General features: G+C 42.2%; 1 protein-coding gene across 3 annotated transcripts in view; it reads right to left on the bottom strand.

The window, feature by feature from the left end:
* Window positions 1–12,523: 12,523 nt before the first annotated feature.
* The window catches only part of Msrb3 (methionine sulfoxide reductase B3), a 114,461-nt gene continuing 110,040 nt past the window's right edge, over window positions 12,524–16,944 (bottom strand). For all 3 annotated transcript variants that reach the window (XM_035450468.1, XM_027392309.2, XM_027392311.2), the window contains one exon: window positions 12,524–15,402. In XM_035450468.1, coding sequence (XP_035306359.1) covers window positions 15,232–15,402 — 171 coding nt within the window. In that variant the 3' untranslated portion in view covers window positions 12,524–15,231. The remainder of the gene's footprint in view (window positions 15,403–16,944) is intronic.

The raw sequence follows: 16,944 nt of genomic DNA, 5'->3' as shown, positions 1-16,944 counted from the left end.
ACTTACAGAAATATCAAACAATGCCTGTTTCATTTCTCCTGTTTCTAAGCTGCTGATGCAAGGAGCTAAAAGCAGGAACACTTTATAAAGTTACATTTTTAGCAACAGAACTCATGTGTAAGGGAAAGTAAGAGCACTTCCTTCTTCCAAGTGTCCCAAAGCCCAGGTAAGTAACTTCAGAAAGTTGACACCTGTAGTGCCACCCAAATGAAAGAATAAGGAGCCAAACTTTTGCACTCGGTGGCGAAGTTCTGATGTGAGTGGCCAAAGGAAATTCAAGGATGAAAGAAAGTTGATGTAAAATTTTAAAGAGATTGGGAGTCAAAAAAAGAAGAAAGAAAAAAGTCCATTCAGAATGAACATAGATGTGTTCACTCTCATGTCTCTCTAGGGACCAGAAAAAAAAGCAGTAGCAGAGATCAATAATACAGTAACCTTAGAATAGTTTCCATGAGAGATATTTGTTCTGGTTTTCTTCTGAAGGCTGTCTCCATGGGTCAGTTAGAGGTTGTCCTGGCTGGTTTTATGTTAAGTTGCCACAAGCTAGAGTTATCAGAGGAGAAGGAGCCTCAGTTGAGAAAATATCCCCATAAGATTCAGCTATAAGGCATTTTCTTAATTAGCAATTGATGGGGGAAAGTCCAGCCCATTGTGGGTGATTTCATCCCTGGGCTGGTGGTCCTTAGTTCTGTAAGAAAGTAGGCTGAGTAAGCTGGGGGAAGCAAGCCAGTAAACTGCACCCCCTTCTTGGCCTCTGCTTTAGCTCCTGCCTCCAGGTTCCTGCCCTGTTTGAGTTCCTGCCCTTCTTTCAGTGATGAACAGTAATTGAAAGCATAAGCCAAATAAACCCTTTCCTCCCCAAGTTGCTTTTATCATGGTGTTTCATCAAAGCAATGAAAACCCTGACTAGGACAGAGGTATCTAGCATAGAATACTGGCCCAAAAATCTACAAACTCATCTAAAAGCAAAGATCTCCTTTTATTTGAACAGCCACTTACCTCTCAACACAGTGGAACCCAGCGTTGAAGAGGCTACTCTTTGAGAATGCAAACTACTTAGAGGTGGCAAGTTTTCAGGCTCAATAAGCAATCTTAAGGATTTTAAACTAAACTATGGGTTTGAAGATAGCAGAATAATTCACTTTTCACTTCTTCTTCCATTCAAAACTTATCCTGAAATGAAAAGAAGAACAAACAGAAAACCACAGAATCTATATTGGAAGGCATATGTAACCTCAAGAGAAAACGCAGGTAGTAAGAAGCAAAACAACACAGTAAGACAGAAACCTAAGGTGCATGAATTTTGTTTATGCTGCATTTGTTTAACTCTGTGAAGCTGTGATTCATTGCCTGTCTAAAACACCTAATTAGGACCTGATGGTCCTAATAAAGAGCTGAATGGCCAATAGCAAGGCAGAAGCAAGGATAGGTGGGGCTGGCAGGGAGAGAGGAGAAATAGGAGAAAGAAGGAAGAGAGCAATGAGGATGGGAGGGAGAACAGGAGAGGAGGACGTCAGGGAACAGCCACCCAGACACCCACGGAGTAAAAAGGAAAGTAATATGCAGAAGTAATAAAGATAAAAGCCCAGAGGGAAAAGGTAGCTGGGTTAAAGTTAAGAAAAGCTGGCTAGCAACAAGCCAAGTGAAGGCTGGACATTCATAACTAAGAATAAACTTCCGTGTGTGATTTATGTGGGAGCTGGGTGGTGGGCACCCCCAAAAAAGCCAAAATAGTGAAACATGGAATAGCACAAGAGAGATGGGACTCTGGGCATGACTATGAGGATTATGTTGATTATGTTAATTGACCAGAAAAGCTATCTTAATTTGGGGCTGGACCATTCCCTGGGAAGAGGATCCTTAACTGTTTAAAATGGAGAAAGTGAGCTGAGTACCAGTTTGTATTCATTGCAACAATACGTATATTAAGCAAGATTTTCTTGAAAATGTAGAAATTATTTATTTCATTGAATAATTCTAATGAAAATGAGTGCTATAAGAAGCACACATACAGAGAGAAAAGAGACTATATACAAAGAAACAGAATAAAGATAACCAGAAAGGAAAGAATATTATGAGAATTACTGAGAGAAAACAATCAAATAAGAATTATATATTAACAATAAAAATTGCTTTTAAGAAAGAATAAATGAAAGTATTTTTCATATAAGAAAGAACAACAAAAAGGAAATGGAGAATTTATCCATTTCTCAGTTAGGGTTTCTATTGATTGCTATGAAGAGACACCATGACCACAGCAACTCTTATAAAGAAAAATGTTGAATTGGGGCTAGCTGACAGTTCAGAGGTTTAGACCATTATCATCCTGGGTGGGCGGGGGGAGGGGGGTATGACAGTGTGCAGGCAGACACAGTGCTGGAGAGAAACTGAGAGTTCTACTTTCAGGTTGGCAGACAGCAGAAAGAGAGAGACACTGGACCTGGCTTAGGCATCTGAAACCTCAAAGCCATCCCTAATGGCATTCTTCCTCCTACAAGGCCACATCTCCTAATAGTGCCATTTCCTATGGGTATAAGGGGATCATTTTCTTCAAACCACCACAGTCTTCAAGAAGTTGTGGGCCAAAGAAATTTTCAAAATAAATAATAAATAAATAACATTCAGTATTAAGAAGAAAGCCCTATGGGGGAGGGAAACATTTAAGAAACAAAGGAATTAATGAATACTGAAATTAGAGAGCATGTAGAATATGTCACATCGTCTCTCTGTGCAATCAGTATAATTAATAATATTCATGCTTTAGGATAAGGAAATCAGAAGAACTCAATTTTCACAATTAGACTAAGCTGAGAGGAAGATGGTCCATGTCAAAGCACTTAGAATGTATTGTCATTCAGATCTGAAATGTTAGGTATCAGTCATTCATGGTAAATTCCAAGGGAGAGGTCATGACTTCCAGTTTAAAGAGAAAAGAAAGTAAAATAAAATCATCTTTGAAAAAGAAAAAAAGTATCAAAAGAGCAAGAAAAATGGAAGGTATGAAATAAAATGGTTAAGGCAAATAACAATTGCACGAATATATATGTATAATCCACACACACACACACACACACACACACACACACGGTAAAGTTCAATGCAAAAGATGAATTAAAAATACCTATTTATGATAATGGATTAGAAAAATTAGTATTGTTTAAATGTCCAAACTACTCAAAGAAATCTGTACCTTCAATATCATCTCTATCAAAATTACACTAAGATTTTTCAAACCTCCATCAAAACTACAATGGCATTTTAAAGAAATAGCAAAAAAAATTCCTAAAATTCATATGGATCCACAAAATTAGCAAATCAGTATAAGCAAAAATGACAAAGTTGGAAACACTGAACATTAAACATTAATATATCCTACAGGTATTAGAGGTAGATTAATATATAGTATACTTTGTATCAAAACAACATTGTACTGGCATTAAAAACAGACATTTAACCCAATGGAATGGGTCAACAGTCCACAGTAAGCCCACATACTTAGGGTCAATTTTTTTTTTAGATAATGTTATGGTAAATCAAAGCCTTTCAACAAATGATGGCCGGTGATGAGTATCCACATGGAGAAGAATGAAACTGATCTGATAACATTTGATGTGGCGTAAAAAGCTGAGGCAAGAAAAACAAAAAGAGACAGAAGATACTTGCATCACACAAATTCATTTCTACACAGCTAAGAAAACACTCAAGGTCAGTGTTTGTGTCTTAAAAAAAAATTAAAAAGAAAAGACTTCCACTTGAACTCTGCTGCATGGTGTCTTTCTGTCTAGAGCCAGTTTTGTTTTTTTAATTACAGTACCCATATCACTGTAGTATCATCCACAAGAACAAAGTCACAGAATCAGTCTAATGTCACCATCAAGTAAACCCAAAAGTAAAGTGTGTTTTACACACACAAAACAATACTATTCAGAACTTTTAAAAAAGGACAAACTTTGTCTTTTCCAACAAGTAGATGAATCTGGATGGTGTTATGTGACAGGCACAAAATGGCAAATGCGACGTGATCTCCCTTAGAAAATCTAAAAATGTTGGACTCATGGGAGCAGACAATAGGATGGTGGCTGGCAGGTGTTGGGATGGGGGTAAGGATGCAGGTTGAACAGCATGAAGTTTTGGCTACATACATTATAGAGAATCAAATGAACAACACAGGGGCTATACTTGCTAACACAGTGTATACTTGAAAGCTGCTAAGAAGATTTTTTTGTCTGTGTGTATTTAATACACACACACACACACAAATTATATCAGCAATAGACACAATAATTGTTTAATTTTTGTATATGTCATTATTAAGCAATACAGATCGTATAATTATATATAAATATATGAATTACATATCACATATAATGTCATGGGCAAGGATACTTCTGTTGAAGTAAAAATAACCTGATACTAAGAATACCAGAAGAAAAAGAAGGGGGATAAAAGAAACACTACTTAGTCTTTCTAACCCCAAATACATTGGACATCAAAATTCCCTCAAATGGATCAGCAGTCCCATGTTTCCTTTTACATGACTTGGACAACCAAGCACCAGTGGATTTTGAGGGAAACCCTTGCAGAAAACAGGTGTCAAGACAAACAGAAAAGGAAGTCACAGAGGCAGAATGCCAAGCTATGCAGCAGAGTGACAAAACAGAGGTTCCCCAGCATAATTAGCCCTCACAGAGTCCCACTAGCAACTACACACAGACAAAAGATAAACAAAAACAAGCTCAGTAAAAACTAAGATTAGAATTCCACCCAAGTCCACCATGTAATCCATAGAGCAGAATGATAACCACATGGAAAGAGTGAGAGATGGCGTCTGGCTTTGACTTGTTCTTCTTCCTCTCCTTCAAGAAGTCTGTGAGTTGGAAGGGGTTTTCCAGAGACTGTGATGCCTACAGAGGGTGAAAGAAACTGGAGGACAGCACCCAGCCTTCCAAGAACCTCCTGCTCTTCACAGAAAGGCTATTCTATCTCATCTCAAATGATCAAGGTGGGAAAGCCAAGGCTAGACCATCTGTAGACCATTTGACAACAACAAAAAGAAAAAGCATTCAAGGATCTTACAACAGCAAACAGGTCTCGGTGCTTGCTCTCTATACCTACCTGTGTTGGCGCCTGATCAGGGCTACCCAGTAACAGGATATCCCAACTTCACATCCAGGCTTTCTGCTTCCTAAATGCTGAAGGAAGTCCCACACAGCTCAAATTGCCTACAGGACAAGCATTGGGCTTACACAAGGACCCCACCCATAGAGAAGAATGGCCTCTTAAAAGTTTCTGCACCCCATAAGCCTCTCTACTGATGCAGTCATCCAAATCAGACCAAATCAAACTAAATTAGAAAAGGCCCATGTTTAATGGATACAGCACTTCAGGATGGCCTTTCAGTCCCCCAGAGAGGAGACAGGAAAAACCACCAATCTGTTTTGGGGGGGGGCAGTTTAAATACCCTGTGGGAGGGGTCTTGACTATCACTGGGGGAGGGTCCATCATTTGGTGGGCTTTCTGAGATACAGCAGAGTTTAGGTGGAGATGGGGCAAGGGGGCTTGGGTGGAACCTCCACCATGGCATTCTAGACTCTTTGAGTATATGGATGCCAGGGGCTGGGGTGAAGCTTCCACCATAACAGCCTCCATGACAAACTCTGGCAGAGACGGAGAGGTGATTGTGCCATATCTAGCTGTTTAACAGAGCTCTGTGCAGCATCTACTCCAGCTGCTAGACCCTGCCCAGGGAGGGAGACAATGACTGCTGAAGCTCATTCTCTCCAAGACCAGGAACTGACTGCATCATTCCCAGAAGTTGAAGAGCACTTCACAGACCTGAAACTCACGCCAAAGAGGCTCTACCTCTACAGGAATTAAGGCTCGGTTACACATTTCCACAGCTGCCATTGTTGGTCCTGTGGACTTTATCTACCCTTGGATCGATCCTGCAAATCTGTCCACTTGGTGAATGAAAATAGTGGTACTACTTGGCCATGGACTATGTTAGTACCTGGCTTGATCAGACTAGATTGGACTTCATCGCTCATTGAGCAGCTGGGCCTGATGGTAGAGCCAGGTCGACGGTCTTTCTAGATAGCAGCTTCTGGTCAGCTGCCCCTCTAAATCCAAATCATAAGCAGCAACCCAGCCACCCACCTGTCTATGGCGAAGCACTCACACTCAAAAGAACACCCATTAAAGCAGAAACAGGGGTCTTTTTTTTTTCCTACAGGCATCAATGGAAGGATGGGGGATTATGAAGACTTAGATCACCATGGCAATTTCAAAAAGAACTAACAGTGTTCTGAAAATAGCCCTGAAGGAAAGAGAGATGCTTGAAAGGACACAAAATTCCAGAATAATGTCCCAGAGGCAGGAGGATCTCTGTGAGTTCAAGGCCAGCCTGGCCTACAGAGCTAGTTCTAGGACAGCTAGGGCCACACAGAGAAACCCCGTCTAAGCAAACAATAATGCAAAATAGTGTCTTAAAGGGGTTCAGAAATACCAGAATATACATGTTAAAAAACTAAATTAACTTTGTAAAACATGAACACCCTAGAGATAAAAATAAGGATCCTGGATAAATTCAATGAAATAAAAAGAAAAGCAACAGAAATGTCAATAATAGACTCAATCAAGCAGAAATAGATAGAACATTTGAAAACTTCCAATTGTAGACTCAAAAGTAAAATGGAATGAAAAAATGCAGAAACTTTATGAGGATAATGAGAAACTACCAAGAAACCTAATCTATGCATCATATGAACTCAACCACAGCAGGTTTGCCTCACCTCCTTTGGAGTGGGGTGGAGGGAGAAGCCTGGAACAGGAGCTGTGGGTACAGCCCAGCTGAACTCAAGAGTAAAGGACTCAGAGTTGAAGTGAGCACTAACAGGAACGACCCTACAGAGACTGCCTTCTCCTTGGCTGTGTGGGCACACAAAAAAGGCAAAGGGGCCTGCTGAAGCCTCCCTTAGGTCCTTCTCTTCCTCCTCCTCCTTTTGGATCTCCCTTAATTTATAAAATAAAAATTAAAAAATGAGTAAATTGCAGTAACTGGAGATGAAGCTCAGGACGTAGTGTTTGCCTGGCATGCATGAAGCCTAGGGTTCCATTCCAGTGGCAACCTTCACTGAATATGGTACCACTTTGCTTGTCGTCACACCACTAGGAAAGGGAAGGCAGAAGAAGCAAGCAGTTCAGTGGCACTCTCCGGTACATAGTCAGTTTGAGACCAGTATGTCTGAAAGAAGAAAAGAAAGTTGGGAGAAAATAATAAGTCAACCAATAAATACTGTGTGCATTCCTCTCTGAAAATGGATATCATAAAGAGACTCGATAATGCCTATGGAAAAGTGTCTTATATAGGGTTTTGGAAAAACTTATCAAAATACCAGGTTTATTTGAAAAAGATAAGGACCACGAAAATCCCTAACAATGTTCCTGGACCATCTTCTTCTCCTGAATCACTCTCCACTTCTGCTCTATCTCAAAGTGGAACCTTCCATCTGCCACTCTCTCAGCTCCATCCTTTTCATAGAGATGTCAAATTCTTCTTCCCACTGAGTTCTCTTGTGAACTCACACATCATCCCAGCCTCATGGGGCACACAGAGGTATGTGCAGTGAGCTGCACATGTATTTACTCAGATAACTGCATGTACACAGTCCTAGTCTGCCTCACCATGCTTAGCACTTTTTGGTACCCAGGAAGTGCTCAAGACATGTGTGTTGAGTGGATGGATGCTGCCCATCCAAGGGGAATAATCCGGAGATGGGCAGTGGTTGATTTATTCACAGTCTTCTTTTGTTTTGTTTTGATGTCACTGCTAATGTGAAATTCAGGGTAGTACTTAGAGGAGGTGGGGGAAAACCCTAGGATTTGTAAAATGTTTGTATGTTGCATAATCCATATTAGAAATTTGGGACTTGGTACTGGAAAAACCCGGGGTAACTCCCAAAGATCTCTATTTCTCCCCTAAAGTCCTGTGTCTTTTCCCCCCAGGGCATAAATAGGAGCCCCGGGCAAAGAGCATCAGGAATCCTTGCCCATGCATAGGGAAAGGACCCCTCCTATGTAATTGGATGTTAAAAAAGAAAATCTCTTTAAGTCGGACACAGGATTTTGGCTGAAGTTCAGCCACATACCTAGTCTAAGCTAAATTTGGGTATAGCCCTAATAATTACAGTTACTCTTTAGAGAAACAGCCCAAGAGGTTTACCTGGAGATTCGTTCCAGATGTAAGCAGGTATGTGAGGAGGTTGGTAATGAAGATGTAAACCGGATGAGGCCATTTTGTGCCCCACAGCCTTCTCTGCAATCGCTCCAATGCTAGGAGATGTTCCACAGCCATCTAACAAACACCAGATGCCTGGCCAGCCTCAGAGGCTGGAGTGTTAAGGAGAAGGGGGGGCAGACCCCCAAATCTGGATGCCTTCGCAGTTATCAATCTGTTACGAATTGTAATCAAACAGAGACAATTCTCTTTAGCCCATCGTTCCTGGGATAGACCTTTGTGTGTCCTACACTCACAAGCTGTTTCTCTCTCGTGGCAGATTGAGATTGATCTAATGACACTGGTGAGGATACCCATCCTCGATCCATCACCAGGAAAGATTACTGGACCAACGTTCGCAGAAACTGAATGTTTTGGTCATTTGTATTTCCAGCATCACCTCTATTCTTCCTCTTTTCCATTTAAGCTCATATGTGGCTTACCGTTTCCTGTAGCATTAGAATTACGAGACATATTCAAGACACCCCTGGGGCCAGGGACATAGTATTTGCTACCAAAGTGCAAAATTGCAGTGTACTTTATGAGCTTCCTCTGAAATAACTGTCACACCACAAGATATATTTGGAAGGAAAAAGTTTTCATATAACTTGTGATAGATGAATGATTTAAATTTTCCATCCTTGGATCAGGTCTACCAACAACTGAGCACTAAGAATAATTAGTAAACTGCATTGGAGCATGGTGTAGGAGACAGGGCCTTTGAGGTCACGTGAACTTGAGCTCCATTTATGACTGGCCACGTATTATTATGAGTGATGTAATGTACCTTATTCTGAGACTTAGTGGAACAACTTTAAGAGGACCAAACATCTCCTATTGGAGGTAATAAAGCAAATAGTTGACATAAAGATTATTTACTGTATGATACCGTTAAAGTGAGGATATACTCCTAATGTTGACACTGAAGTCCATAGGACGAACACCTCAAGCAGCCCCTTCTCACCCTTACAAGTCCGTTGAGCTGTGTAAGACATGGAACCTTTCTAGCCTTAGTTTGTAGTGCCTCACATTTCTGTATCTTCACCCTGTCGTGAGTGCTGAAGTGAACACTAATAGTCACTACTTGACCACCCTTCTGCTTTCTCATGCTTGTATTTGCCAGGAGTATCATGATGGACGTGGCAGGAGAGAACTTGGAAACCTTCAAATAACAGAGGCCCCACGGGCTCCACAATCTGACATCGTTATTGTCTATAATTACATGAAAAGTCTGGAAAGCCACATGTGGGGTGAGGCTCTGACTTGGTGTCTGTGTTGGTGAGTTTTATGTCAACTTGACATGAGCTAGAGTCATTTGGGAAGAGAGATTGAGAAAATGCCTCCATGAGATTGGCCTGTGAGCAAGTCTGGGATGTATTTTCTTAATTAGTGAGTGATGTTAATTAGTGAGTGCTGTTACAGCCCATTGCTGGTGGTCTCACCCCTGGACAGGTGGTCCTGGGGGTATATGAGAAAGTAGGCTGAGCAAGCCAGTAAGCAGTGTTCCCCCATGACTTCTGCATCAGCTCCTACCTCCAGGTTCCTGCTCTGTTTGAGTTCCTGCCCTGACTTCCTTCCATGACAGATTGCAATGTGGAAGTCTAAGAGAAATAAACCCTTTCCTCCCCAAGTTGCTTTCCACCATGGTGTTTTAGCACAGCAATAGAATCCCTAATTAAGCTCCCAACTCTCAGGTCTCTGTAGCTCTTACCCATAATTATTCAGAAGTTTTCATGGCCCCATAATAACCTTTCTGATATTTGGGGTTGGGAGGCCTCAAAGCTGCCTGGTACAGGACTGGTAGTCATCACCAAGCTGATCTCTCTCAAGGTTAGCCTTGAGACCACCCTCTGAATGGGGAAGGGCTGAGTTCATGTTAGAATATTCTTCGGTAGCAAATGGCACTTCTTCAGGCCTCATGTCAAAATGATGAAATATCAATTAGCTTTGACCAATTCAAGAAGCAATGGCTAGGATCAGTTCCAGATACCTTTGAGACTGTCCCATGGACAGCTTGTAAATTTAACCTGCAGGGGACACCAGTTGTCTTAGTTATGGCTTCTGTTGCTGTGAAGAGACACCATGACCATGGCAACTCTTGTAAGGAAAACATTTTATTGGGGAGGTTCACTTACAGTTTCAGAGGTTCAGGCCATTATCATCATGGTGGGAAGCATGGAGGCATGCAGGCAGATGTGGTGCTGGGCTGAGAGTTCATCATCTTGCAGGCATCAGGAAATTGACTGAGACATTGGGTGGTAGCCTAAGCATGGGAAACCTCAAAGTCCACCCCAACATTTACACAGTTCCTCCAACAAGGCCTCACCTACTCCAACAAAGCCACACCTAGTAATAGTGCCAATTCTGGGGGATAATTACATTCAAACTACCACACCAATATTGTCTATAAATGATTTTATTACTAAACTATGGAAATTTTTATGGGTGTCTATATATGATGTTTGAATAATAATGGCCCCATAGGCTCATATATTTGAAAACATGTTTCCCAGTTGGTGGATGGATTAGGAAGGATCAGGATGTGTGTCCTTGTTGGAGGAGGTGTGTCACTGCAGGTGGGCTTTGAGGCTTAAAAAGCCCTTGCCATGCACCCCACTTCTCTCTCTCCCTGTCTGCCTGTGGATCAGGATGTAAATATTCATCTACTGCTCTGACAACATGTCTGCCTGCCTCACTGAGCATGGTCTAAACTTCTGAAAGTGTAAACCAGTCCCCAATTAAATGCTTTCTTTTAGGGTTGGAGATTTAGCTCGGTGGTAGAGCGCTTGCCTAGCAAGCACAGGCACTGGGTTTGATCCTCAGCTCTGGGAAAAAACAAAAAAACAAAAAAACTTTCCTTAATAAGCTTCCTTGGTCCTATTCTTCACAGCAACAGAACAGTAACTAAGACTATATATGTGTATCTGTGTGTATATATGTTGTATGTATTTATATGTATATTTGCATACACATATCCACACACACATATATATTATATATTATATATATTAGAGATAGTACATAGTACCTTTTTAGGACTCTCAGTGGTGTAGATACAGGAAAAATGGGGTGGAAAGATCATGTATGGATATATGCACTGAGGTTTGTCATCTCACTCATAAAAGTTACTGAACTGAACCCTGTTGTAATAACCTGTGGTTCTAGAAAGGCCCTGCTGTGCTCCACTGAGCTCCCAGTTTCAGCCCAGGGATGCAAGCAGGAAATCAAGAACCGCAGCTAGCTGGTAGAGACATGTGAGGGACAATGAAGGAAGACAGCATGGAGGCTGAGCCAAACCTTAACTCCTTTGCTATAGGACAAGAACTGGTTGTTTGTGAAGAGTAGATACAGATGCTCTTCAAAAGGAATGCACACAGGGACGTTTGCTCAGTAGAGGTATTGAGCAATGGTTTCCCAGAGCCAAGGCCAGAATCACATGGAGGATTACTAAAGCATGCTGGCTAAAGCCCCAACTCAGAAGTTTTGATGCTGCAAGTATGGATGAGGCAAGAGTATCTGCATTTCTAGTAAGTTCCCAAGATGCTGATGGAGGCTGTGCTGTAGGAGATTCCCTGCATGAAACTGCTGGTCAGGAATATGACTTGGAGAACTAGTTGAAAAGCATGTCTCCAGTAGCCCCCCTTCCTCTCTCAAATAGGCCAATAAAACAATTAACAAAAATACACAAACATTTCAACAGTAAGTAATATTATATCAAAACCTATCTGTAGATGAGTTCTTATTTTATTTTGGTTCTTAGAGACAGGGTCTCTCATACTGTAGCCCGGGCTATACTGGAATTCACTAGGTAGTCCAGACTGACCTCAAACTCACAGTGATTCTCCTGCCTCAGTGTCCTAAATCCTGGGATTACAAAATGTTCCACTATTGCCCCATTTGTAGAGATGACTTTTTAATCTGTGAGTAGTGGGGACCTCTGTACTTCCTTTTCTAGGGACCAACCCTTACCTCTGAGCCTAGGCAGCATGGCACCAGGCCTTCAGTTAACATTGTCACACCTGCAGTTAAGACGGTGGGAATTTCCAAAGCACAGGCCTTGAGGACTCTCGAGACCTTTCCTGTGGCCTGGGTTACAAAGAGTCCCCAAATTCCAAAGGCTGGAGCAGAGAAGAAGCTTTCTCAGGCACAAAGAGCAGGGCAGCTGGTAGGGGAAGTCTACTGTAGTCACTGTGCATGGCGGGCAGCCATGCTGGAAAGTGGTCAAGTCTTCAGGAATCAGAGAAGAGAGACATTTGTATAAAGAGACTTTATTACCTAATTTCTGTATACAACAAATATAGGAAAAGGCTTTTCAATGAAGGTTTCATGTCACTTTCTAAAAGTTTTAAACTATTGGGAGAAAAGTTGTTAAAAAAGCATTCTAAGTCAAGAGTCATACATAACCTTCAAAAAAAAATGGTAGTAATTCTCTTGGCTTCTCATATCGAAAGCAAGGCATTTTAGACAACACAGAGAGGTTCTGTCCCAATTGCTACGTCATTTGCGTTGAGATTTTATATACATAGAAGTGAAAAGTTTGAGTACATGAATACAACTGATGCTTGCTGCTGCCTCCTTCCAGGTCTCTTAGGCGTGCTCATATAGACACATTTCCTGCCTTCCAGCACATCTCTGCATTGTCCAATGATCCAGTGGGAGCTGGGAATTGGGGATAGGGAAGCCAGTGCATCCCCAGTGTTAAAGGGCAGAACTCCTCCCATGGATCACACACACCTCACCCTATTGCCTCCATTCCCTGCGCTCCATATCTTTCGACAGTAAATCTGGAGCTCAACCGCTGATGTTATTGCTCACTGACATTTTAACACTATATTTCTTTAATATAAGGCAGAAATATAATTAAATTTGATACCACTTAAGCCCAAAAGTCTATTTGGAATTAAACTGAGTTCACACATCTTTCTTTCTTCCTTTCTCCCTTTCTTTTTTTTCTTTCAATGGATATTACATATGTTTTTTTTTTTTTTTAAAGTTGGTGCTGGAAAAAGCTGGCTTTTGTTTAAAAAAAAAACAGTAAAAGTTAGAAAGCAGGGTTCTGTGTGTGTGTGTGTGTGTGTGTGTGTGTGTGTGTGTGTGTGTGTGTGTCTAATGCTATAGTACTATAAAAATGAAGGAAGAGCCCCAAGTCTCTGGGGAGGAAGGAACTCCTCAATTATCTTCCTTGTCTACTCCAACACTGAGGCTCATATCCAAGGAACCCTGGGGAAGCCACCACACTGATAGGCATGGTCAGAAAGGGCTGTGTGTGTCTCTGAAGAATGGCTGTCTTGCTGTGCCAATGACAAGTGAGACCCATGTCTGTACTTAGCCACCCCACATGGGATCATTCATGGTGTTGCAAAGACTCATACAGTAGTCTGGATGCCTTGTCTTACATTTTCCTCTTGTTTTTTAGAGAAGAACAAAGCCTGTGAAATCCAGAGTAGCCCTGGGCTTGGGGTGAAACATCTGGTTGGGTGAGGAACTGATGTTCAGATGACTTTCCCGTGTGTCTACGTTAAGAGCATGAACTTCTCTAGAACTGTATGACAGTGAAGACTCACCAGGATGCCAGGACATCCAGGAAGTACCCAGATAAGCCCAGAAGCTCCCAGACATGGTGGTCTCACCTGCCATATTGCTACAAGAAAAAAGTCTGACTTTTGGTCCATCTGTTTCCACATCAACCAACTGAGTCCACCTCTGCTTCTTTCCATTTTGAATGCCTGCTGTATGGCCTTTGAGGTGATTGAACTAGAGCAGTGTGACTTTACAATACTGATCTTAATTGTATATTGATATAGTAATTTTGCCCTGAGAGTATCAATATATTTTATAAATATATGAGTCCTATTGTGTACATGAAGATATAGGCACACTAAGGCTAAATGGCTTGTCCCTTGTACACACAGTGGAGTGTGGAACTTGGGCCTGACTATCTGTCTTAATGCACAATATCTTTCCACAGGCCTCCTGTTGCTATGTAGAAGTTTGGGTTAGGTGTAGTACCTGTACACAGCATGGGATTATTGAATACTCAAGACTTCAAGAAGACTTGGCCTTCTCTGATCTTTCTCTTTTCTACCGCCTTGATGAAGTATGTTGTCCCTAATATTTTATTTTGCTCTGGGGAATCTTCTGAAATGCTCACCCAGATGTAGTTCTCATGAGGTGTGGAGAGAAATGCTCACACAAAGGCAACAGGCAGGCATTCTTCTTTGTGAGCTTTGGACAGAAATGGGGTGCAGCATTTTACAGTTGTCTTACATTCCACTGTTTTCAATGGAAAATAATATAAAATAAAGACCTGCCCACGAGGTAATGTTTACGTCTCTGCAGCAACCCTCAGAGAGCCCTCTCAGATCTGGTAACAATCTAACATAAGGAACGACTTTAGACCTTCACACCCTTTCAGTGAGAAAAAAAAAAAAAAACCTTAGCTCAGACTTTCCGCAGAGACTAGAAATCTAAGACATCACTCCATCTTTATCATAAGGCCACATGTCTGGATACCCTGCCTTTCCCAGCTCTGCTCCCTGCCCCTGAGCACCAGCTCTCTGATATCCCCTTAGAAGACCAAACAGCTTCTACCTCTTAGTCAAAGGGGCAACCCACAACAAAACCAAAGGGAGGTCTGAGCCGGAAGAAAACAACTCCAAGGCTACTTAGAAGCTTGAGAAAGAACACCACAAAGTGGTCTCCATTTGTAAGACCTACACTCAGTTCTTTACCTAGTCAACAGTAGAATACATGGATGGGCAGAGCTCCTGGAGAGAGAGAGAGAGAGAGAGAGAGAGAGAGAGAGAGAGAGAGAGAGAGAGAGAGAGAGAACAATTTCAATAGCATAAACTGCCCTTATAGCTTCTGAAAAATAACTCTGTTAAGATCAACCATTTTTTTGATTTTTCAATCAGCTGTGCATTGAGAACACTTTGTTTCCACCACTCTCCCCAATTCTACAGCTCTGCTCTGTCTGCCGATGCTGGGCTGCTACTCTCTCTGCCACCGCCTCCTTTTGCCTCACTGCTGTCTGTGGGAGTGAAAGACAAGGAGGCCGAATTGATGCAGTATCTTTTGCCGGTCGGACGAGGTCCATCATCAAAGATGTGCCCAAGATGAGCACCACACTGCAAGAGAAAAAGGATGTTTAGGGCACACACATGCACACAGTAGGCTCTGAATGGCAGTTCCAGTGAATGGCTAGCCTGTGTAGGAATGACAGAAAGCACTCTGGACCATTTCTAATCTGTCTGTCAATAGCTGCGGAGATGGTTTCAGGCAGGCTTTGCACCACATGCCGAGAATAAAAAACACTGGAATTGTGCATATCAGAAATCATTTAGGAGCCACTGTATGTTTTGATCTGTGAACTCGCTCAGCCAGCTGGAAAACAACTGCAGTAATTTTTTTTTAATTGAATTGACCCTTGATCTCCCCTTGTAACAAACAGGGCAGAGTGAAATGTCTTCCCCCCTGGCATGACTTTGGCTTTGGATGGGTGGGTTTCAGATATGCAGAAGTCCACTGTAAAAGATACTGTTTAACTGGCCATGACAGAGGTGATGGCTGTTTGCATGGGCAGTAAAACTTAACATCAGCACCGGATGTGCTTGGGACCCAATGAAGCAATGGCAAGACTCTGGAGATTTATGTCATGGTCACCAACGCTGAAAATGTAGTAAGTGGAAAGTCCCTAGCCCACACAGTTGCTTTTTCTTAGCTTCCAATAGGTGGATTGTCACACTGCTCCCTCCACCCCCCACCCCACCCCCCCACACACAATGAACTAAATATGTGGAGAAGAAAGAAGCTATTCATCAAAACACCAAGAAAGGAGAGAGGCAGAAGGACAGTTATTGAGTCTAAAAGACTGAACAACTGGATGCAGTGGCTGGATGCAGTGGTTGGATGCAGTGGCTGGATGCAGCTTCTCCACAAGGCTGGCTACTGAATAAATGCTTGTGCTAACTGTTTTGAAGCTGAGTATAGCTCTAGATGGTGACGTGTGCCTCATGTACACATCTCCCACTTCTTCTCAGCGGGGACAGGTAAGGCAATGGAGGCATCAGTATACCATCTCCAACAGGCTTTGGAAACACAGAACTCAGCAGGAAGCAAAGAAGCCAATGGTTGGACTAAATGGTTTCCACTGACTTGTTTGATTGGCAACTATGGAGTACCTGTTACATGCCAGGTGTTATAACTTAAAAAGTGGCATGAGAGAAAAAGATGTCACCCGTGTGACAGAGCTCAATGTGGAGATGTTTTTTGTTGTTGTTGTTTTTGTTTTGTTTTGTTTTTTGTTTTAATCATGGGAAAGGTGGGGAGGGACGGGGAGGGGAGGGGAAGGGAGAAGGAGATGGGCCTCTGGAGATAGGAGCAGCAGAAAAGAAGAGAGGGGTGGGGAGAGACAGAAAGACAGGCTGAGAAACAGAGAGAGAGGGAGAGGAACAGACAGACAGAAAGAGAAAGACGGGAGGTGGGCAGAGCCCTTTAAAAGGGAACATGGTGAATGTGCACAGGAGGTGCTCTTAGAGGCTGTAGCTGAGAGTGTATCCTGTCAGAACCCCAAGAGCAGGTCAGCACAGATATCTGAATACTAACACCAGGCACTATCCTACACTTTGAAGATTCAGGCAACAATCTCTGGCCTCAGATTACTTATCTGC

This window comes from Cricetulus griseus, assembly GCF_003668045.3.
Source record: "Cricetulus griseus strain 17A/GY chromosome 1 unlocalized genomic scaffold, alternate assembly CriGri-PICRH-1.0 chr1_0, whole genome shotgun sequence".
Taxonomy (NCBI): domain Eukaryota; kingdom Metazoa; phylum Chordata; class Mammalia; order Rodentia; family Cricetidae; genus Cricetulus; species Cricetulus griseus.
Note: the sequence above shows the minus strand (reverse complement) of the source record. Positions and strands in the feature narration are given on the sequence as shown.